Below are 23,760 nucleotides of genomic sequence, written 5' to 3'. Positions count from 1 at the left end.
GCCGGCCGGCGCCGGGGCAGCTCTCTGCCTCCCCGGCGGGGACCCGGGCGAGCCGGAGCCGCGGGAGGACTTTGGGCGCCGCCGGCCCTGGAGCCTGCGAGCCGGGCTGCTGGGTGAGGCCTCCCGGCCGGTGCCCCTGCGCCCGCGGGCGGCCGGCCGGGCCTGCTCGGGGCTGTGGTCCAGGGGGCTGCTGGGGGCGGCTGCTGTCTGCGGGCCGGGGGCGGCTGCTGCAGGCTGGTGGGCGCTGGGCTGGCTGGGGGTGTCCCCTGGGGGTCTCCACCGGTGCTTGCTGTGCCGGCAGGCAGAGGCACCGTCGCGTTAAATTAAGTATCTAAATATTTAAAAATAAAAGTTTCTTCCCTCTTGACCAGAAAGGACGCAGACTGTTGCCTGGGTAAGGCCAGGTGACTGGATTGTAACTTGGGGGAGGGGGAGGGATGCTGAGAAAGAAAAGCTGGTGAATTGTTTTCCCATTTTTGTAAGCTTTATTCTTTCAGAAAGAGTATTTGTAGGGTCACGTGACACTTCCAGAAGCGTCATAACAGACACCGTGAGCTCTTCCAGCTTTCTCTGACTGGAACTGGTGACGTGATCGCGGCTCTTAGACCAGAGCTAAGGCGCTGGCGTTGGGGGCGCCAGTAGTTGCGTGGCCTGCCCCACCGGGGTTCCCCGTCTTTCTGCAGATGTCCCTTCCCTGGCCGGGCCCCGGGCTGAGCCAGCGCGCACCTGGGCCTGCTGTGTCCTGGTGGGCCTCCGCTCTGGGACCGTTGTCCCGGTGACCTTGAGCACCGTGGCGCTCACTCTCGTCATGCCTGGTGTTCCGAGTACTTTTGGATTTGGAGAAGGCACCAGAGGGGTGACTGAGCTCTCTTACTGCATCAGGGGTGCGTCGCATCCACTTGGCCTGGGTCACTTGGTCAAGGCGGTGCCTGCCAGCTTGGTGTCTTCTCTCCACGAGAGCCTGCCGCCAAGTCCAGCCCCCAGTCCCGGGGAGGGCTGACTGCACTCTGCCCTCCAGAGGGAGGAGAATCAGCCTGTGCATCTCCGTGAAAGCTGTTGGAAGGTACCTGGGGGAGACCCCTGGAAGTGATGTAAATGCCTTGTTCTGTTTAAGGTCCCCCCAGTGCCAGCATTCAGCGTGAGTCTTCCTGTGGCTGTTGCTGTGAGAGGAACAGTCTCTTTCCTTTGCTGCTTCTACGGCGTCTGCAGCTCCTCCGTGAGAACACTTGTCTCTTCTCCCGTTTGCGTTTCATGTTTTACTTCGTGTGCTTAGCCGTGGTCCAGCTGGACTCAGAGGGGAGAGGAAATAGGGAACCCGAAGAACGGGAGGGGGAGCATGAGGGCCGCAGGGTGTTTGGGCACATGAGGTGAGGGGGTGCCCTCCTGAGCTGCAGAAGGGGATGTGGTGGGTAGGCAGAACACGAGTCCCTTGTACTGGATGCGGCCTTGCGGGAGACCCCACGCTCGGCACCCGGCCACCGGGCTTGCTGTGAAGACGAAAAACTGGGAACCGTTTCCGTCGGGGCTGGGATGGGCCTGGGCAAGATTCTGGCCCTGTGTGCTGGGGGCGATGTCCTCCCTCCCCACGCGTGCCTGTGGGCTGGCGGGCCGCCGGGGCCGCTGTGGCCCGTGACCGCCTGGCACGGAAATCCTGGAGCCCTTCAGGAACCGTTGTGGACCAAGCCCTTGCTGCTCGCGCTGCCTGGAGCTGGACGTTTTGTGCCGTCTCGGTAGCGCTTAGCTCGAGGGAGGGACAAACCAGAGCTGCCCTGACCACCCCGACCGCTGTGTCCGAGATCCTGGGGGGCGAGGGGTCGCCAGGGCTTCGCCGTGGGCACTGGGGCCGCAGGGCCGCCTTGAGCCTCTGTTAAGACTTGGCCGACGCCGCGGTTTCACAGACGGAGGCGCAGACGAGACCCACCTAGGACGGCCCCATGAAACCTGACTGCGGAATTGAGGCTGGGAGGGAGATTGGGGAGCAAGTGTGGGGGGGCCCAGTGGCTGCGGTGGAGCACGGTGGGGCTGCGGTGGCGTTGGACACCTGGGAGGGGCCGGCCTGTGCCCCGAGGCACCCTGTGGTGTAAGGCAGCATCCTCGGCCAGGGTGACGGGGTGAATAAAAAGGCTCCATCTTCTCCCTGCTCAGAAAGCCGCCGCTGGCAGCAAGGCCGGAACCCGGGGGCCACTGGTCCCTCATCCCCACACCCCTGAAGCGCTGCTTTCCGGGCTCTGCCAGGGCCTTCAGGCCCGTCTTAGATTAGCCGGCCCGAGTCCTCTCCACGGAGCCGCGGGGATGGGTCTTGGGGGACGTGGATGGCGCGGAGGGGGCTGCGCCTCCGCCAGCAGAGCACTTGGTGTCCTCTCGGGTCCTGGCGTGAACAGCGCTGACCGGTAGGTGCTTTTACCAGTCCCGGTGCGTGGGTCCCCCTGCGTGTCCCCGGCTTCGGCTGCTGCAAAGGAGCGGCTGAAGGTGGACGGCGCCTTTTTGTATTTCTCTGTCGGTGCGGCTGCGAGGCCCGGCCAGTGTGACCGAGGGCTTTTCCTCGGCGCCTTGCGTGTGCCGGCGCGGCGCGCAGGTGCTGCTCTGGCGGCTGTTTCCCGGCACGTCTGCCCCCTCGCCATGTCGTCTCAGCGGTGCGGGACCCTCGGTGCCCCCCACATCACCTTCCAGGCCTGAGCCCATTTGTCCTCTCCACCCAACAAGGGGGTCCCCAGATCAAAGTGCAGATGGCGCCTCCCCGGGTCCTGAAGAGACCAGATGCCCCTCGCGCCCCTGTGTGAGCCCCCAGTCTGGTCTGAGGCCTTTGCTCAGCCCAGGGACACGCAGCTTTTCTCCAGGGCTGCTTCAGTGTCAGGATGTCCCTGGGCCGTGGCAGCTCACCGCGTGGGGCCGCGGGGCACACGCCGCACCTGCCTCCGGTGCCCGGCGCCCCGCGCTGCAGTGGAAACCAGTCGGCACTGAGCCGTGGGCTTATTTTCTGCTTCGTGGTCTGTTTTCTTCAAGCGTCCAGATTCCTTCAAAATCCGCTCGCGTGTGTCTGGACAGCAGGCGAGGCGGCTCTGCGCGCGCGTTAAAGGCCGTCCCACGGGGCGCGGCTGGCCACCGCCTTCTCCCGTGGACGTTGCGTTTAGAGCCAGTTCCCGCGGACACTCGCAGCGCCCCGCGGGGGACCTGGCGTGGTCCTCGCCGGTGCCCGTGGCGGCAGGCGCGGTTTCCATGCGGCGACTACAGCACAACCGCCTGCCTGTCTCCTGGGAGGGCCGAGTGGGGCGCCCAGGCTCCGGCCGCCCCCTCCTGTGCGCTCCCTGGGGGGGGGGTGCTGGCCTGTTCTTCAGACCCGCGGCCTCTGCTGTGGTGGGGCGCAAGCACTCGGGCCGGTCTGCGGTTCTTCCTGCCCGCTCCCCTGCCCTGTCGGGAGCTGACGGGACGCACGCTCGGGGCCTCGCGTGGGACGGGCGGGCTGCCTGAGGGGTGTGCCGCTCGCCCGTCCTCCGCCCGCGCCTCGCCTGTTCTCTTGGGATGAGTGGAGCGCGTCAGCCTCTGGCCCACATGCTCTGGGCCCTGGCCCTGCGCGGCGTGGGGCCGCCGGGTTCTTCCCTCACCGCCCTGAGTGACGCGGCCTTCGCTCGTCAGCCTGGGACCCTGGATGGACCTAAATGCCTGTGGCGCTCCCTCGTGGTGGCGGCTGGAGGAGGGCGGCCGGCCGGCAGGGGGAAGCTGCCTTCCGGCTCCTCTTTGCGAGCGCCCGAGGGCGTGGGTCTAAAAGCTGGGTATTTCCTAGGGGTCTCCTGGTTTCATAAATGCGCTCAGCAGGATTGATGACAGGTGGGGAATTTCTTTAACATCGCCAGTCGTCTGGGAACTTGGGATTAAGTAGACATTTGAAAGTTCAGAGGGAGTTTCTCACACATGAGAGTTAATTCAACAAAAAGTCAGTAAGCACGTCCGGCTGGGAGGCCGCGCGGACACTGGCGAGTGTGTATCTCGCGTCTGGACAGTGTTCCGTGCTCTCCGCGGGGGAGGAACAGCACCGAGGTCCTGCTCCCTGGGGGTCATTGGCCCCTGCCTGGGATCGCTCGCTGCGCTTCCCCGGCAAGCCCGCCGGGGTCTCCTCAAGAGGCAGAGGAGATGCATTTCTTTTCAGGCGGATTTAAGGTGAAGCTGATTTACTTTGGGAAACACTCAGTTTCTAGACCTGAACCCTTGAGAGCTGGGGAAAATGGACCAGACAGAAGCTTCTTCACCGCCAGGTCCCCCCACTGGTGCCAGTCAGGTCCCGTGGAGCGGGCTGGAGTGGGGAGTGGGTCGCGCTAAAGGGGCTTCAGAGGGGTGACGTGGAGCTGGCCCCCTAGTTAGGGGTGATGGCGGCCTTTGCTGCGCTTTTATTTTTGATCTTTTTCTGGAAGCAACACGTGCTCACCCCCACCATCCTGGCCCTGCGGAGGCCGCTGGGTGGGAGCTGGGCGTGGCTTCTGTTGCGTGTTTTTCGAGGGCTAGTTGATCAAAATTCATGATTTTTTTCCTGTGTGAAACTTGGGCTCTCAATACCTTTTCTGCACCTTGCCCCCACTTAATGTCTTTGAGAGCTTCCTGGCTTCGCCACTGGCCTTTTTACCAGCTGCGCACAGGGCCGCTCTGTGTTCTGTTTCCAGAACGTCCTTTGCTTTTTGCAGCGCTGGGGGCTCGCCCCTGTTGCTGGCTGAGAACCCTGTGTTTGTTATGGGACTTCGCGTGGTCTGTTGATCGCCTCAGTTCTTCTCACCCCTAAAGGACATCTGAAGTGCCCGCTGCCTCTTGGGGTCCAGGTTGCTAGGGTCTGACATAAAGCCAGAAAGACACCTTCACTGCTGCTTTGTCGTGGCTTCCTGGAGGGCAGCAGTCCTCGTGGGGATGCCGACGATGAGCAGTGATCAGCGCGCGAGGGTGTCCTTTGGCACATGGACGCCCGCACCAGACCCAGTCCCCTAGCAGCCTTGGAGAGACGTGGCCGGTGAGTGCTTTACTTGGAGAGCGTGTGGCCTCCGGGCAGGGTCTTCACTCGCGGCCGCTGGTGTACAGAGACCTTGGGGATGGGCCGCCTGCCCTCCAGGGGAGGAGAGGCTTCGGGAGCTTGGGTCTTCGCGGTCCTTGTCCTCGGAGCAGACTTCCTCTCCAGTGAAAGGCTCATCTTGCTCCTCAGTGTCACCAGCGAGCCCTTGCGGAAATGTCCCCTGGGTAGGCAGGGCACTGAGCCCCCCAGTCTCAGCTGCTGTTCGGAGCTGTCACATACTTAGCCTTGCAGTTAAGACTGCAGTTTTGCAGAGAGCTGTGGACATGGCAATGATGCCCCCCCGCCCACGGTCACCAACTGGAGGCCAGGGGCTGGTGTCCAGGGTTGCTGGGTAAGTGTGCTGGGTCCTTGCTTGGTGGACGCAGCTTGTCACGCACAGTGCATCCCAAGCTGGCCAGAAAGCTCCAGCTTTTCTGCGATGGCTCCTTTGGAATTTGTGAATTGAATGTGACGAGACAGGAGTGAGGCGCTGCCGGCCCGCGTGTCCCCAGGCCGTGGTTTCAGATGTGGGTTGGGATGGAAGCATCTGCAGGGGTTGAGTCTACTGTGCAGCGTCCAGTCCTCTGGCCCATGTGGGGGGGTTGGGGGGGTGGGTGGCGCACACTGGGAGTGATGATGGGCAGACAGGGCTGCCCACAGGCCTGTCAGGCCTGGTCTTGGCCTCAGAAGAACTTCCCAGTGTTCGGCCTTTCTGGGCTGTGCCGATGGTGGGTCTGGGGTCTTAATCCTCGTGTCTGTTGTGGTATCCTCGGGATTCTTTTTTAAATGTGGAGGCATTTTTTATTTAGAATTTTTGAGGCATAATTTATAAGTGATAAGACTTCAGGGTTTGAGTTTTCCAGTAGCCTGTATCCATAGGACCAGCTCCCTCCGGGAATGACTGGCTGCTTTCTAGCACCTTCTGCCACTTTCTCTTTGGCCTTTTCTTAGAGTCAACATTGTCTGCTGTCTTAACTTCTGGAGAACCCGACAGACAGTCTGACAAACAGTGATCCACTTTTCTTGTAGAACATTCTGTGGCAATCTCCTTTTGTGCGAGATGTTGAATGAATAACGGCTTTTTTTTTTAAAAATAATTTTTAAAATATTTGGGCCTCCCCGGTGGCGCAGCGGTTGAGCGCTGGGTTGCGAAGCTGCCCGCGGCCTCTGCGGGGCCGGTTCGATCCCCGGCTGCTCCCCGGCCACCGGAGGAGGGTCCCACATGGCGCGCAGACCTCTCCTGCCGCCCGCTGCTCCCCTCAGCAGTGTCCTTCGGTCCTTCTGCCTGCTCTGCTCCCCGCTCTGGCTCTGGTGGATTCTCTCACCCTCCCGTGCTTCTGACTGTACCCAGTGCATGTATAAACAAACAAATAAATAAAACATGCCTCTATTTAAAAAAAAATAATTTTTAAAATATTTATTTAGACAAGAGCTGGGTACAGGCCAGAGGCACGGGAGGGTGAGAGGATTCACCAGAGAGACAGAGTGGGGAGCAGAACAGGCAGATTAAACGAAATACATTGCTGAGGGGAGCAGCGGGCAAGACAGGAAGAGGTCTGCCGTGCCGTGGGGGTTTCTCCCTGGCAAGTCGGGAATCGAACTCGCTCTGCAGAGGCTATGGACAGCTTCACAGCGTGGCGCTCAACCTGCTGCACCACCGGGGAGGCCCCTGAATACAACTTTTTATCCTTGTTGTATGTGGGACCTGTAACTTTTGGGAGTTGAAGGTCATGTGAGAAGCTGAGTCTGCTCTTGAGAAGCCGAATGTTGGATGAAGCTTGCTTATCTCCACAGGTTTTAGCTGACTGTGGCTGGTGGAAAGTACTGGAAGCCTTAGGCTACTTAGGAACCCGTCCCCTCCCTCCTCTTGGAGCAGTGAAGCCATGTAGTTCTTGTCACTAGCACCGTCCATCATTAGTCACGAGATTTTTTTTTTTTTCAGTTTTATTGCTATAAAATTGACAGGAGAATTATGTTTAAGTGCCGCTGCCATTTCTGTGGTGCTCATTTCTCACGTTGACTGCTGCCCGAGAGCCCTCGCTTCCTCCTCCTGGGGCCTGTGGCGAGTGGGGCACGTGTCCCCGTGGGGACTTCGGTCTCCACGTCGCTGGGGCCTGTCTGAGGGTGGCAGTTTCGGCCGCAGATGAAGAGCCATGTGTTCGGGAAGGCAGACCTGCTGCCTGAGGACCTGGTTTGCGCCGATTCGGCCGCTTGAGCTGTCGGCGTGGGGTGAGGTGTGGGCGTGGCTCCTGGGGCGTGCTCCTGCCGCTGGGCTGTGGGGTCCTGGCCCGGTGCGGCCGGACCGGTACCAGCTTTCAGAGCTCCTTCCTGGCATGATCGCGTGTGCCTGGCTGCCGCCCTGAGGTGTGAGCGCGGGTGCGCGGGCCCTGCAGCCGGAGCAGGAGGCGCCCCCCCGCCTGGACCTGCAGGTGGCACGTTTGTATTTTGGAAAACACCAGAATCAAGACTTCCAGCCCCCCTGTCAGCACAGCTTCCCGGGGCAGAGGCGCTCCTTTTCCCAGGGCCTCGCACCTGTGTGCGGCCTGTCTGCCGAGGCGGGGCAGAGGTCGATGGTGGCGTGGCGAGCGCGCACGTGGGCCGCGGCCTTGGGTCCTGCTCCCTTGGGTCTCCTCCCCGCTGCCCTCCCTGCGCTGCCCTCCCTGCTTTCTCGCTCCAGGGGGGCTGGGGGGGAGGCTGGGCCATAAATTTGTTTCTTGGCTTTGGTGCAACAGGTCGCAGAGGGACGGACACGCGTGAAGATGCGGACCAGCCCGGGGTGGGCAGGTCTCTGCACCCGCTTGTTAGGAATTGACCTCACGAAGCCTGTTTTGCCTGCCCCTTCGAGCGGAAGTCGCGTTTCCCGTGTTGGCCTTTCTGCTGCAGGTAGCCTGCGCGCCCCCCTGTGTTGCACCACGTGTGAATTATTTCCTCAAGTGAACAGTTGGGTCATCTCTGTCGAACTTGTTCCTCAGGAAGCCCTTCTGCTAGTGACCGGCCACTGCGCTCTGCCCTGGGAGCGCAGCCCTGGGCCGGGGCTGAGCTGGCTCGTTGCGTAAACACGTCTCGAGTAGGTGCCTCCTTTCTCTTAGGTTTATTCTAAACGCATATTTAGAATTTTTAAGCGCTGTGGTTTCTGTTTTGAAGATGCCAGAAACGTCTCTGAAGGTGTGCGGGCGTCGTCGGGCCATGTGCTCCTGCCTTGGCACAGGCCCCCTGGGGTGGGCCATGGAGGCGCCGATGTCGGCTGGAGAAACCTTGGATTTGGGGGGATTTGTTGCCGTGGTTTTTCTACCTGATCTCATCTGATTTCAGTAAACCTGCATGTTTAAAGTCTCACCTGGCCTCTGGGTGTCTCTGTTCTTGTAACGCGTGTCTGTTAAAAACCGGGCATTTGCAGGTGCCCTACTTGGCTTGGAGCTGGTGTTGGCCGAATGGCTTGGCCGCGGCCTCTTCTCTCCCCTCGTGCAAGGCCTTCCAGGCTGACTTGTCACTGCCCTTGTTCCCACAGGTTGCATTGACCAAAGCAATGGTGATGGAGAAGCCGAGTCCCCTGCTGGTCGGGCGGGAGTTCGTGCGGCAGTACTACACGCTGCTCAACCAGGCCCCTGACATGCTGCACAGGTGAGCCCCCGCGCCCCGGCCGCGTCCTGAGCCAGCACCCTGGAGGCCAGAGTGCGTTCCGCGCCAGGGCCACTAGGTGATGGGTGACAAGGCCATGAGCAGGTTAAAACAATCTACAGATGGAAGTGAAAATGGGGCTCAGGACCTGACTCGGACGCACGTCCTCAGCTCCACAGGCCTGGGAGCTCCACTGGGCCTGCCCGCGCAGACTGTGGTGTATCCCGTCAGGAGAGGGGAGCGCCGGGTCTGTGGCGTTGTGCTTCAAAGCACGGGGGCATCTCCGGGTTGTGGGGGGCGGCGCCTGCTTGTCAGTCAGCAACAGGTGCGGGAGGCGGCCTTCTCTGAGCATGCAGGCCTGCTGAGCGTCTTCACCCATGGCCCTTAGCTTTCAGGGTGGGTCTGCAGGCCTCGCCGCTACAGGGCCTGTGTCAGGGAACTGCCGCCCCCAGCCCTTCCTGCTCTGCCTGGGGCTGGCCGCCGTCCCTCTCTGGAGGCCGGGAGTCAGCCTAGGGCTGCCTGGGTGGGTACCGGAGCCCTCCTCTCACCGCGTGTCTGCTGGACTAGCCCTTTTTTTTTTTTTAAGATTTATTTGTTTATGCACACAAGAGCTGGGGTGCAGGCCAGAGGTGTGGGGGGTGAGAGGATTCACCAGAGACAGAGCGGGGAGCAGAACAGGCAGAGGTACTGAAATCCACTGCTGAGGGGAGCAGCAGAGAGACAGGAGGGGTCTGCTGAGCCATGTGGGTAGCTCCCTGGCCGGGGATCGAACTCCTCATGCTGCAGAGGCTGCGGACAGCTTCGCAGTGTGGTGCTTAATCCCCGCGCCACCAGGGAGGCTCCTGGACTGGCTTTTGCTCTGTACTTGACCAGCTTGAGAACTGGATACCTCGGTGTCCAAATTGATAAGTTCATTTTGAGTTCTTGCTCTGAAAATGGAAATTTTTCCTTGTGTTTAAGACTTCGGAGTTTCAAAACACTTAAATATATTCCCTTTTTGAGTTTTAGTTACTTTTAAAAAGTGTGGAAGGAGAGTTAACTACACTTTTAGGGGACAAAACTAGAACAAGTGTCCAGATTTTTTCTTCATATGAAAGCTTTGCTGTGTGATCTTAGAAGTCAGGTGACTTTGGGATTTAAAAAGGGAGGATGGGGGGTTGAAAGACGCGCCCCACACACATCAGCAGGCCCTCGTGGGTGCTGTTCATTGATCTTGAGACTCCTGTTCACGGAGGGACACGGGGCTGGCTGGGGCCACTTCGCAGTGACCATGGAAGGTACTGCCAGATGGGCCTTCTCGAGGACCCAGCCTGTCCCCTGGGGTGGCCGCTCGGGGCTGGCTGCAGGAAGTGGCATGACGTTCGGGGGCTCATTTGTGAGAGCTTGTATCCCTGGGGCCCAGAGCTTGTGTCCCTGAGAGTGGCTGCGCTGAGAGGCGGCGTCCGGCTGGCGCGGGGTGCCTCAGGGCTCGAGTCTGAAGTTCTTGATGCATCGGCAAGAATTGTTACAGTCTTCCTAAAACCCCCTGGGGGTGTTGCAGCGGCGCCCGGCCCACCTGGAGGCTTCCGCCTGGGAGAGTGGGGTTGCTTGGCTCCGGCTGCCCGCGCTCTTCAGTGGAAGCAGAAACTTGGACTCAGAGTGGTTCCTGCGTGAACGCTGGGGTCTTCTCTCCCCACCCCGCAAGTGGAGCTGGCATGTCGGCAGCAGAAGTCGGCTGGCACATGGGGTGGTGCTGGCATAGAGAAGAGAAGACCCCCTTTCTGGCCTCGGGTGTGACGGGCCGGGTGTCTCGTCTGCAGGTTCTATGGAAAGAACTCTTCGTACGTCCACGGGGGCCTGGATGCCAACGGCAAGCCGGCGGACGCCGTCTACGGGCAGAAGGTGAGTGCGTGGGCTCCGGCTCAGATGTCCAGGCCCAGGCGTGCAGGGACTGTGGGGCTGCCCAGACTCTTGGCTCAAGAGGGCGTCCCCTGCGCTGCCCTGCAGGGTGGTCCCTGGTGTCTGTCACGCTGTGACAGGGGCTGTCACGCTGTGCCCTGGAGCAGTGAAGCAGGCTGCCTGCTCCGTAATGGCAACTAGGCATTCGCTGGAAAGCTTACAGTGTCTTGCACGCGTTTCGTGGCTCTGTGTGTTCAGGCTGGCTGGTGTCTGTGGGGCATCAGCCTGTGCAGGCATCAGGGCAGTTACCTCTGGGGAAGTGGTCCAGAGCTGGGCGGGCGGCAGCGCCATGTGCCGTGTTGGGTCTTTGGCCGAGGAAGGCACAAGTTTAAGCCTGCCCCGTGCTCCACCCCCAGGAGATCCACAGGAAAGTGATGTCGCAGAACTTCACCAACTGCCACACAAAGATCCGCCACGTGGATGCGCATGCCACCCTCAACGACGGCGTGGTGGTGCAGGTGATGGGGCTGCTCTCCAACAACAACCAGGCGCTGCGCAGATTCATGCAGACCTTCGTCCTCGCCCCGGAGGTAGGGCTGGGGTGGGCGCCAGGCGGGTCCTCGGAGAGCTCGGGAGCATGGGCGGGTGGGTTGGTGGGCGGGTGGCAGGAGGCACTTGGACACGTCCTGGACTTGCTGCTGTGCTCCCTGCCCCAAGACCAGTGCAGAGCTGCGCGTCGCATGTGGCGCTTACGCCTGTCAGGTCCCCTTTCACCTGCGCCAGGGTTTTTGCTCGTCTTCTGTTCCCAGGCTTGATTTTGTGTGTGTGTGTGTGTGTGTAGAGCTGGGCTGCAGGCCAGAGGTGTGGGGTGAGAGGACTCACCAGAGACAGAGTGGGGAGCAGAACAGGCGGACCCACTGAAACACGCTGCTGAGGGACAGCAGGGAGACGGGAGAGTCTGCTGTGCTCTGTAGGCAGCTCCCTGGCCGGGAACTGAACGCGTGCTGTGGTGGTGACAGCCTGAGATTCACCCCTGGGCCACAGGAAGGCCCCAACTTTGACATTGTTGAGGCGCGCCCTCAAGTTGTGTAGCGGGATGTCTCCATTTGGAGCCCGTCTGGTGGCACACCAGCCTTGGGGCTGGCGAGGACGCGGGGCGGGGGGCTCCGTCCTGCTGGGCGCCTGTGCATTGTGGGGTGCTTGCAGCCTCGGTGCCTCTGCCCAAGCCCCAGTGCCCTGGCCTGGTATCTCCAGGGCTGTGGGGGCCGCCGGTGTGGAAGGCTCCCCAGGGTCTGCCCAGTGAATGGATGCTCTCGTTGGCATTGCAGGGCTCTGTCGCAAACAAGTTCTACGTCCACAATGACATCTTCAGGTACCAAGACGAGGTGTTCGGCGGTTTTGTCACTGAGCCGCAGGAGGGTAAGTCGCTCGCCTCCTGACGGGAGCAGGTTTCTGAATTTCTCGCGTTCTCTGTTCTCCTGGAAACCTCCTTGTTGTCCAAGCGCGTGATAGGCCTGCGTTTCCACCATTCTTAATGGAGGGTGTGTACGGCGGGAGCCCCTGAGCAGAAGTAGATTCCTGGTGGCCACTGCGCCTGCAGGGCAGGGGGTGTGCCCACCACTCTTCGCCCTGGAGGAAGATGCTGTTTGGAGGCTGCTTGCCTGTCAATGTCTAACAGCCTGTGGGGCACCGTTTGGGGCGTGCAAGGCCTGGACAAGACCGCAGGGAAGGCCGCTGTGGCCGGCACCTGGAGCTTGCTCTGACCGGGGAGCCCGGATGTCAGACCCTTCCAGAGGAGGCTGCCGTAGCCCAGGGCCGGGTCTGGGACGGTAGAACCAACGCTCCGGGCTCAGACCCCGTGATCCTCACCCAGACGAGAAGGTCACCTTACTTCTGTTCCTCAGGTCTCTGCTGTGATTTTATCAAAGTGCTGTTTTCTTTTTTTTTTTTTTGCTTTGCATTTTTCTTATTTCCATTTTGATCATGGTTATTGTTGTGAAAGTGAATGTATTCATGAATTAAACAAATTACTTCAGATTTTTTTTTAATTTAGAATCGGAGGAAGAGGTAGAAGAACCTGAAGACAGACAGCAGACACCTGAAGTAGGACCTGATGATTCTGGAACTTTCTATGATCAGGCTGTCAGGTAAGGAAAACTTTACTCCTGTGTCCAGAACTAAGTGAGAATTGAGGTAGTGAGCTGGAGAGGAGGGGCCGTTGTGTGCTCAGAGTCTCACAGCAATACTTTCCCTAAAGAAATGTTTTGCTTTTGGTATTTTTGAGCTAATAGGAACATACACATTTTTTTTAAAGATTTATTTTTTTATTTATACAAGCACTGGGTACAGTCAGAAGCGCGGGAGGGTGAGAGAATTCACCAGAGCGGGGAACAGAACAGGCAGACCGACAAAATACACTGCTTGGGGGAGCAGCGGGCGGCAGGAGAGGTCTGCGCGCCATGTGGGACCCTCACCGGGCGGCCGGGGATCAATCAAACCAGTGCTGCAGAGGCTGCGGGCAGCTTTGCAACCCAGTGCTCAACCTCTGCGCCACCAGGGGAGGCCCTACAATTTTTGTTTTTAAGATTCTTATTTTTGCATATAAGAACTGGGGTACAGGCCAGAGATGGGGGGCCGTGAGAGGATTCACCAGAGACAGTGGGGAGCAGAACAAGCAGACTGACTGAAAACACTGCTGAGGGGAGCAGCGGGGAGACAGGAGAGGTCTGCTGCGCCATGTGGGTCACCTCCCTAGCTGGCGGGGATCAACCTTGTGCTGCAGTGGCTGCCAATAGCTTCATAGTGCTGGCACTTAACCCCTGCGCGCCACCAGGGAGGCCCAGGTTTAGGTTTCTATGGTTAATTAGTAAATACTTAGGAACTTCTTGCTCCGTCAGTGGAGACAGAATTACGTTTCTCAAATTTCCCATGACAGCAATGATCTGGAGGAGCATCTGGAGGAGCCTGTTGCTGAACCCGAGCCTGATCCGGAGCCAGAAGCAGAGCAGGAATCTGCGGCTGAAATCCAGGAGGAGAAGGCAGAGCCAGCCCTGGAAGAGGCGGCCTCTGAGGATACCCGGAAGAGCCCATCACCGGCCCCTGTGGACCTGGCCCCGGCCGCCTCTGAGGACCTGCGGGTGAGCAGCTCTCCTCTCCATTCCCCTCCCTCCCCCACAGGGCACGTGGGCACCACCTACCAGTGCACGTCGGGGCTCAGGGGCATTTCTTGATTTATTGAGCCTTATCACCCCAGATGCGAAGTAAAGATAGAGGGTGTCTTATAGAATGAAAAAAGCGACTTATTTTCTCTTGGAGGAAGGAAGACTGCTTTAGACCACTCGTTTCAGCTACCTTTTTGTCACCCTCTCAACAGCCTGTCATCCTTTTAACATTTCATCTTCTACGCTGCAAGTTGCTGCAGTGCAGTAGACACACGATCGTGTATTTTCTCCAGAAAACAGCAAGGCGGAGCAGCCTTCACCCCGCCCCACCCTGGGGAGTCTAATGAGGGATGTGGGACAGCCGCGGCCCCTTGGAAGTCTTGTGCGCCGTTTCGTGGCGCCTGTTCTCCAGGGTGCGGCTCGGCTTCTCCATGAAGCCCGCTTGGCCGGCGTGGCTGGATTCCCGCCCCCCCGCTCCTCCTAGTGCCTGGCTGTGGAGCGGTGGGTGGGCCAGGGTGGTCTCTGGCCGCTGGTGGGGAGCAGTGGGGGCGGAGCGAGGTGGAGAGGTGGCTGTGGGTGCCAGTGGGAAGGCGTTGACTGGCTCGAGGAGAGAGAGAGAGTGGCCAGTGATGGGCTCTGGGGGCTCTTGTGAGGCCAGGTGGTTCCTGGCTCAGGTCAAGGCACTGGGGTTGGAGAGATGGGCCGAGAGGGCTGTCGTGTGGACTGGGCAAGGTCTTCAGGATGAAGTTAACCAGAGTTGGTGTGATTGAGTCATAGGTTGGGAAACCTGGAGACAGAATTTTCTTTGCACACATTTTTTTAAATGGATTGAAAGCAGCTTCTTAGACCCTCAGAGCTTCTCGCTTTGGCTGATATATGAGCCCTGAGGACTTTGGCTAAATCTGCGAGTGGGGGAAAGCGGAGTCTCAGACGCTGAGGGCGCCACCAGCCTAGTCAGGACGGGGCTGCACGTGCGTCGCCAGGTCGAGGGCTGTGCTCTGCTGACGCTGCATGGCCATGCGCTGCCCTCCACAGACGTTTTCTTGGGCGTCAGTGACCAGTAAGAACCTTCCGCCCAGCGGGGCTGTGCCGGTGACTGGGATACCGCCCCACGTGGTGAAGGTGCCGGCTGCGCAGGTGAGTCTGGGTGGGAATGGGGTGGGAGCAGGTGAGTCTCTGCTGGGTGGGAGTGGGGCCGCACGTGCCCTTGCTGTGGGAGAGAATCGTCGTCACTTTCTAGCCTAAACCTTGGTAACCCAGAATCTTTACAAACATAAAGGGAAGTTTATTTTTTAATACAAAGTTAAAATTAAATCTTTCAGCCACGTCCGGAGTCTAAGCCTGAGTCTCAGATCCCACCGCAGAGGCCTCAGAGAGACCAGCGAGTGCGGGAGCAGCGGATAAACGTGCCCCCGCAGAGGGGCCCGCGACCCAGTAAGAGCCGCTGGGGTAGCTCGGGCGTTGGCGATGAGGGCTCCTTTTGGGGGCCAGGTGTTAACTGCATGCTTGAAGGAGTGTGGGGTGATGGGATTCGGGGGAGCTGTGTGGGCTCGCGATCCCGGAAGGGCATCTGGCTTCCATGGCTGATCATGTTTCCTCTCAAGTGCGTGAAGCTGGCGAGCAAGGGGATGCCGAGCCACGGAGGGTCGTGCGGCACCCCGACAGTCACCAGCTCTTCATCGGGAACCTGCCGCACGAGGTGGACAAGTCTGAGCTCAAGGACTTCTTTCAGAGTAGGTCACCGGCTTCGCCCTCCCTTGTCCAATGCGTGGGCGGGCGGGGCGGGCACCACACATGACTGGGTTTCCTTGCGGGTCCTCCTGTGCTCACCCACTCTGGTGGGCGGCGCCTGTGTGTCATGGGGCCTCTCCCAACAGGTTACGGCAACGTGGTGGAGCTGCGCATCAACAGCGGCGGCAAGCTCCCCAACTTCGGCTTCGTGGTGTTCGATGACTCGGAACCTGTCCAGAAGGTCCTCAGCAACAGGGTGAGCCCCCCACCAGCAGCACGTCACGGGCTCTTGGGAGTGTGGGTCCCCATGTGGTGTGGCCTGAAGCGGGAGGGGCACAGGGCACCCACACACTTGGGACCCAGCTCCACCTCACGCAGGGGAGGCTGAGAGAGACCTGCCTGGAGATAGAGAAGAGCGGAACTCATGAGAACCCAGGCGTGGTGGGGGATGTAACCGCCCACGTGCAGAGATGTCTGCGGTCCCTGCCTTGGCCGCCTGGTGCAGAGCCACTGCCTGGGCGCCTGGCCGGCGGTGCCTGGCGCGCCTGGGCAGCAGGAGGCCCCATGTGGGATGGGCTCTGATGGGCCCCGCACCTCTTTGGGCTCCTCCGGGAGGTTGCCCGTGCTGGCAGTCGGTGGTGGAACACAAGTGTCAGTGACCCGAGTTAGTTGAAAACCTGACTTGCTGTTTTTGAGGGGAATCAGGTAACTTAAAATGAACCACCCTAGAGCGGCCTTTGCTACCCCACACTGGGGAGGCGGCACAACCTGTCTGTTGCCAGGGTATGTCGAGCCAGCTCTGTCTGCAGTTCGTTGGGGGCCGTCGGTCCTCCGGCCTCCAGCGCCTGCCCCAGCCCCTGTGCCCATTGTCGCCATGCTGGAGGCCGGGGGTGCATATCTTGCTTCCCGGGGGCCGGGCCATGAGGCCCTTGTGTGCAGGCGGTCGAGCCCTCCAGTGCTGGGTCCTCCCCGTGGGACGTGCTTTGCACAGGCTGCTGCCCTCAAGCTTGTGAAATGTCCCACAGACTCCAAGGCAGGGAGGCCCCAGAGGCTGAATCGGGGTGCCTGGACAGCTTTGTCTCTGTCCATACCCTTCCTGTGGCCTGGAGTCCTTACTGCGCCCGAGGCCCTGCTGGGGAGTTCACTGATCACCGAGCAGATGGCCCGCCGTGCTGGTGCTGGACTAACTGCTGGGTTCAGCATGGTAGCTTGTGTGCAGAGAATGGCTTGAGGTGAACAACCCCATCCCTACTGTCCCTCAGGGTTCTGCCCCTGCCCTGCGCCTCAGCCGCCTATCATCAGAGCTGAGGGGCACGGCCCCCTACCTTGTCACTGCCCTTTCAGGCTTTAGCGCCTTTCCTGTCCTCGAACGACCTGTATGCCCCGCCCCGGAGCCCTCGACGCTCCTCTGTTAGCATTGCCCAGCGCGTGGAGCGCTGCGCTCGAAGGGCTTTGCAGCTTGCACGGAAAAGATCTTACGATCACGTCGCATAGGGCAAGGTTTTTTTGTATTTTTATAAATGTGTAAGTACAGATGTTCGGTTGGAATTTGAAATATTAGATCTAGAAGCTTCGAAGAGGCCACCTGTTGTCCTCTTGGTCCCTTTGGTTTTTTTTTTAACCTACTGAAAGTTTAGATTTTGGGTATGTTTATTAGATCATCCTTCATTTTTGTACAACGTATGACTTCCCGTGAGAGTCCCGCCACCAGTTCACCCGCGCGCGTGCCTTCCCCACAGCCCTGTGCTCCTCCCACCCTGTCCTGACCCCTCTCCCTCCCCTGCAGAATGTCTCCGGTCTGTGGTTGCCTGTTGATTTTGATGTTTACTTGATCGTAGTTGTTTTTCTTTTTCCTGATCCCTTATTTGGTTCCTCTGCGTTCCTGCTATGAGTGAGACCCTCCGATATTTTTCTTTTTCTTTCTGGCTTATTGTGCTGAGCAAGATCTCTCCTAGCTCCACCCAAGTTGCTGTGAATGGCATAAGTTTATCTTTTCTGATTGTGGAGTAGTGTTCCATTGTGTGATATGTACCCCATTTTCTTTGTCCAGTCATCTGTTTTGGGTCATTTGGGTTGTTTCCATAGCCTGCCTGTGGTACATAGTGCTGCAGCACACATTGGGGTGCAGGTGTCGTTTTGAAGTAATGTTTCTGTGTCCTTTGGGTAGATCCTTAGGAGTGGGATTGCCGGGTCACGTGGAAGCTGCATCTTCAGTAGCTTGAGGACCCTCCACACAGCTCTCCATAGTGGTTGGCTGATCCCGCCTTCATACTCAGTGGCCTGCCAGGCCCTGGCTGGTCTGGTGGTGGTGAGGGCACAGCTCTGTCTGCAGGGGTTGAGGGAAGGCGGTGGCGGGGCCCCAGCCGCGCTGCCCGGGGCCCAGCCTGGCCAGGGTGGCCGCAGCAGCGTGGATGTACCCCTCATGGCGTGGGGCCCGGCCCGCAGAGGTCTGTGGGTAGGACTGGGGGTCTCTGAGAGCGGGGAGCCTCCCTGCGGGCCGAGCCGGACACCAGGTGCCCGAGACGGGCGGTCAGCTCTCCACGGCCCAGTGAGTGTGCCCTTGTCTTGCAGCCCATCATGTTCCGCGGGGAGGTGCGCCTGAACGTGGAGGAGAAGAAGACCCGAGCGGCGCGGGAGGGCGACCGGCGCGACAGCCGTCTGCGCGGCCCCGGCGGCCCCCGGGGTGGGCTGGGTGCCGGCCTGCGCGGGGCGCGGGGGGGCCTGGTGCAGAAGCCGGGCTTCGGCGCAGCGCGTGGTCTGGCCCCCCGACCCTGAGGCCCCGCCCGCCCGGATTGCTGGCGGAGCCACAAACTGCTTCTGTTTGTATGATTCACCTGTCTTGTCCCCACTTCCTAGTCCTTCACTTCCAATTTTGTGGAACGATATTTTAGGAAAAATGGATTTTTAAAGAAGAAAAGACTGAACTTCCTTGCTTAGTTTGCATATACAGACTGGATTTTTTTTAACAGCCATTTCCCCAAAGGAATGCGTCTTGCTTATTACTGACATTTGGTATGTTTCATTCATTGGAATATTTCTTATTTTCTACGTTGTTTAAAAAGCCTGTGAGAAATACAGGATTTATAAACATTTTGAATGCGGGCAAAACCCAAATTGTTTCTTGGCGCAGAGCAATGCCATTGCAAAAATCAGTAATTTTGATTCTTGCTGGTTTGCTACAAACTCAATAATAAAAGGTGGAGTTAGTGGAGTTTTTTTTGCTTTTAACATGTGATCACCAAACAATGATAAAACGTGTTTTTACCAGTGAGATTTAAATTGTGAGATAGGTTTTCCATGTCTAGAGTGCTTCTCTTGAACTGTTAGATTTTTTAAGTCATTTAGTTTGTATTTGTAAAAAAACAAAAACAAAAAAATCCCCAAATCCAAATAACACAGAACCGGAGCAAAACCGTGTGCCTTCTATTTCTCCAACTCCAGCCGTGGTCACTGTCTGGAGACAAAGACCCCGCTGTGCTTTGTCGGGTTCAGAGTATGTCGGGCGTGGCACCCCCGTGTCGTGCCTTATTCTGAAGCTGAGCCTCAGCCCAGCCCGCCCGGAGGACCGGCCCTCTGCGGGCCCTTGACCCGAGTGCTGTTCGGTCCTCTCAGCACCGTGCCTGTGACGTTGGACTTGGCTGCTGCGGGCAAGCCTGCCGGCCCCTCCCCCTGAAGCGCAGCCTTCCGCGCACCGTGTGCCCTCTGTGCCCTCTGCTTCCCCGCGGCGACGGACGCGCGGTCGGTGTCTTGGAAAGGGCCTGTGTTCAGTAAAGTGTTTCTCGAAGAACATCCGTCTGGCTAGAGACTCGTCCTCGTGTCGCCCGACCCGCGCGGTGCTGTCTGGGTGCTGAGGGCTGCGCCTCGGCGCGGCCTCCGTGGGGCGCGGCCTGCTGTCTTCGCGGCGCCATGTCTAAGCCTGCGTCCCAGGGTGGCGTGGGCACTGGGCGGGCGCCCGGGAGCCGGCGCTCTGCCCTGTGGTCTGACGGGAAGTGGCTTTGGGTACACGTTGGTCCTGGGTCCTCCGATGTTTGAAACTGGCCATCTCTCCGTCACAGAGGGAAATTTACAAGCCAAGCCGAGTGGCTGTTTTTTGGGGGTCAGTTTCAGGGGCTGTTTGGTAACCACTTCATTTGGCCCAGCCCAGCGGTGTGAGAAAGGCGGCCTGTACGTCGTAGCTTATATTAAGCTTGAGGGGGGAGTGCTCTAGCTGTTCTCCCCAAGTGAGCCCTGGGCCATGCGTTGCCGGGGTGGGGGGTCTTCCTATGTGGGGTTCAGGGCTCTGCCTCAACCCAGCAGTAGTACATTTGGGGGCTGTTGACATTGGGGGCGCCTGGCATTTGGTGGGCAGGATTGATGTGCAGCTGGAGGCATGAGCAGCCCAGGGGCCCCCACCCGCCCCCGTCTGGGGGTACCAGGGGACTCGGATTTATAGCCACATCTGCAGGGAGCTAATGGTCCTGCGCCCCATTCATAGCTGTCGTGTGGTTTCTAAAAGGCATTTTGGGGTGGCAGCAGCTTGATGCTGCCTGTGTCGGGAGTTGCCACGGGTGTCGGGTGCAGCCGGCGGTCTTGGCAGGAGCGCGGCCCTGGACGGACAGGCCGGGTCCGGCCCGCGGTGGCGTGGCTGCTCTGCCTGAGGGGGTAGGCGGAGAGCTTGGGAAGGCAGGTGGGGGCCAGGGGTTAGCTGGGGGTGCAGGGCACCTGCTGGCAGCCGAGCTTGGGGCAGCAGGAGCTCGGACCGCTTTCCAGGCTTCAAAACCCATTTCCATCTGTAGCGGTTGCCCGGGGCAGTCCCCACTGGCCTGATGGCCTGGCCTGAGGCCCGGCGAACCTGCTGCCTGAGTCAGTCTTGTGAAGCCGGGGCGGGAGGCGGCGTGCGGGCCTGTGTTCTCCGCTGGCACTTCCACCTGCCCTGCCCAGCCCAGCCCAGCCAGGTTGGGGACCAGGCCTCCCCACTTCCTCTGGACCAGGACGCCTGTCTGCTGCCGGCGGTGACGCAGGAAGACCTGGCCGCCCAGGCAGCGCGCACCCGCGGGCCTCGGGGTCGGGACCGGCCCCTCCACAGCTCCTGCCCGGCGCCCAGGCGCGGGGGTGGGCGGGGCGACTGTGTGCTGTGGCCGCCGCTCCTCCGTCCCTTTATCTGTAATTGCGCACCCCTCTAGAATTTAATGGTTTATTGGAAAATGGGGCACTTTATAGAAAGCAACTTGTTAGACTCGTCTGTACGGGAAGAATTTGAGTAATTTGTAGCTTATTGTTTATGCTGATTGGCCTGTTTCTTTTTAAGTAAATGGTTGCGTTTGTCAAATCTGATCTTTTCATATTGGCTTTATTTTTGTGCTACTTTTAAAGAATCCCGTAGGGCCATGCGGATGACCTGTCAGCGCAGCCATTTTGAGCGCGGAAGAAGGCGGCAGCTCCAGCCGCTGCCCGTTGGGCCAGATGGCGGCGAGGGCGCTTCCCCCGAGGGTCGTGGGGCTGGGTATGGGTGGGGCCCTCTGTGACTTAGTAGGGAGCAGTCTTTGTGGGGGAGCGCCCCGGAATCCTCGGCTCGCACGGTGCTGCTGCTGGCAGGGGGAGGCCATCTGCCTGCCCTCCTGGCTCACGAGACAGGCCCCCAGCGCTGTCCACATCGCCACCTGGGGCCGGCGCCCCGGCTCCATGCTGGGCCCAGCACTCTGTCGGGACCCTCCTGGTGCCCAGTCCCGGCCAGGGCGTGCCCGTGGGCCCCCAGGATGCTTCCCCTTCTGTCAGGAAGCTGCTGACGGCTGCCACGTGACGTGGCTGCGACTCCGCTGTCCTCCCTGTCGCAGCACTTGCATTCTGTGCACGCAGTGCTTCCCGCCCCACGGGCGGCCCCTGGGTCTGGGCCAGGCCCTGTTCGATACCTGGCAGTGCCCCGCACGTGCAGGGTCCTGTGTTCTGGGCCGGGCTTCTGCTGGAGGAGACTGCCCTGGGCCCCTCGCGGCTCTTAGCTGTCCAAGTCCTCCTCGAGGCCCTGTCCACGCACTCGTTTGCCCGGAGGGGGATTCGCAGGAGGGGAGCCCCTCTTTGGGCTGATCTTGCCAGACTTTGAAGAGCAAATTCATTCTCACCTGCTTCCCCTTCCACGTGGTCCCTCCTCTTTGAGACTGTTCCAACTTCCGTTTTAAAATACATCCCTGAGCACCTCACACCCCTCCATGCCTGTATTCGGGCCGAGTCCTGCGCCCCAGCAGGGTTGTCCTGTCTTCCTCTGGCCTCTGGCCTCTGGCCCTGGGCGTGCCCTCTCCCACTGCGCACCGTTCTGCAGGTGGGACCGAGGCCCTAGGCCCCCTCTCTGCAAGGGTGCTGGCCTGAGTGAGGGGTGGGTGGCGTCGGAGCCCCTGCTTCCCTGAGGACCCAGGCGCCCGCCCATCCCATGCTGCTTCCGCTCCCCAGCGCACCTGGGCCGGCCTGGCCTCCCGCCCTGGCCCCCTGCCTGCAGTGCCCTCCTGGCGGCCCGCTCCCCGCCCGGTGTCAGGCGCCTTGCAGGCTCCCAGCCGCCCTTCTACCTCCCCACTCAACAGCCTCGGAGGCCCCAGCCCCCGGGGAAGTGTTTGCAGCAGCTGGGCGGTGGGGAGTCGTCTCGACAGTCACGGTGAAATGACCACGGGAAAAATTCCAGAAAACTTTAATTTTTCTCCGTTGGGATCAGTCAGCGAGGGGATGTGTATATGGATGGGTCAATAAATACATTCTTATGTACATGTTTCACAGAAATTTTACATTCCATCTTTAGGCTGCAGAAATAGATTTTTTACAAGACAAAAAAAATAACTGCCACAACTTCTATGTCTCCATGCAGAGAGGGGAGGGGCGGGGCGAAAGGCGGCTTCAGGTCGGAGTCCAGTGAGAGTAAAAACGCATGGAGGAAGCGATAGCGGAACTGTGCTTAGTGGGAGCGGAAGGCCCCTGCCACGCCCCGCCCTGCTCCGGGTCTGCTGCCCTGTGGACCGCTGCCCCACGGGGTGCGCTGCCTGCCCCTCCCCAGCCCGGGAAGCCCAGCCGCAGGGGCGCCTCCTGCCTTGGGGTCGCCGTCACAGCCTATTGAACCAAAGGGGGGGGGCGCGGGCTCCTGACCCTGAGCCCCACCCTCCCCCTTGGGGCGCGCTCCTCCGCTGGAACAGGCACCTTTTAAGATTAAGACAAAGGACAAGGCCTTCGTGCAAACACCTGATGGGCAGCCCTGGGGGCAAGTCCTTGGGGTGGACTCTCGCTGGGCTGGCTGAGGTGCTGTGGCGAGGCTGGCGGGGACACTGGGGAGCCCGCCCCGCTCCTTGGGGCAACTGCCCCCGGCGGTGAACCTGCAGTCAGAAGACTGGAAAGCGCTGTGGGCCGGGATCAGTTATGTAAATAAAGCACATTCCCTGTGGTCTTTGAGCCTTTATTTGGAATTAATTCTTTTGGGACCTTCCATGTCCATCTAACCCCGTGGCGCCCGCTCGTCCTGTCCAGCGCATTGGCCGGTGGGCTCCTGCCGTGGGTTCCATGGGCATCAGGCTTGAGGAGGAGGCCTCTGAAAATAGGCTGTCCGGAGGCAGCCTGCTCGGGTGACTGGGGTGCACACGGCATGTGCGCCCCTTGGAGGAGCCGCCCTGGTGCCCTCACACCGCCCCCCCACCCAGGGTGCATATCAAGCTGCGCAGTGGGGCCTGGGCGCCCTTCAGCAGCCCCTTCCCCCAGGTGCGCCCCAAGTCTGGTCCCAGCCGCGGAGGACACAGATTGTGTCTGGTTCTTCAAACTTAGTTGGAGGCCCCTGAGGCTCCCGGGGGCACGCGGCCTCGGGCAGGCGAGCTGGGAGGGCCCCTGGGCCTCGTGCTGCCCGGGCCTGGCGCATGGGCCCATGGGACGGCGCAGCAGGAGTGCGGGGGCTTCAGCCTCTAACTCCGCCGCCGAGCTGGGCTCCCCGGCCCAGTCACCAGCACAGCGAGCGCGTGTTGGACACGGAGCGCTGCTTAGAGGACACTCGGTGGCCTTCCGCGCAGCAGGCAGCGGTTTCTCCCTGCAGTCGACCTAGCCAGGCCGGCTCTCGGCGTCCCGCAACCCCGCCTGCTCATGAACAGCTGCGGCCGGCCTCCTGCCTGGCCCGGGGCCTCCCGCCGTGCCCTCTCCTGCTCGGTGAGAGGCCCTCAGCTGGAGAAGCTCCAGATGCGGACACCGGACGGGCTGCCCGCTGGTCCCCGGCTAGTCCTGGGGCTTCTCACCTGGCAGGGGAGGCAGCTGCGTTTTGGGGGCCCCGCCTGCTGCCCCAGCGCCCTGCACAGACCGCGCTGCACCAGCCTCGCCCTGGATCTACTGGAGTTAGAGAAGGTAAGACTCTCC

The 23,760-nt window shown here is 60.2% G+C and overlaps 1 protein-coding gene across 1 annotated transcript; it reads left to right on the top strand.

The window, feature by feature from the left end:
* Positions 1-8,540: 8,540 nt before the first annotated feature.
* On the top strand, positions 8,541-18,219 carry G3BP1 (G3BP stress granule assembly factor 1). The gene is made up of 11 exons (XM_084241644.1): positions 8,541-8,650; positions 10,447-10,528; positions 10,942-11,115; positions 11,854-11,944; positions 12,579-12,672; positions 13,461-13,662; positions 14,722-14,823; positions 15,009-15,120; positions 15,291-15,419; positions 15,564-15,673; positions 17,989-18,219. The coding sequence occupies exons 1-11, from the start codon at positions 8,556-8,558 to the stop codon at positions 18,190-18,192; spliced, it is 1,395 nt and encodes a 464-aa protein (XP_084097770.1). The 5' UTR covers positions 8,541-8,555; the 3' UTR covers positions 18,193-18,219.
* The last annotated feature ends 5,541 nt before the right edge of the window (positions 18,220-23,760 follow it).

Source organism: Talpa europaea (genome assembly GCF_964194135.1).
Source record: "Talpa europaea genome assembly, chromosome: 9".
NCBI lineage: Eukaryota > Metazoa > Chordata > Mammalia > Eulipotyphla > Talpidae > Talpa > Talpa europaea.
This window is presented reverse-complemented; position numbering and strand designations above follow the sequence as displayed.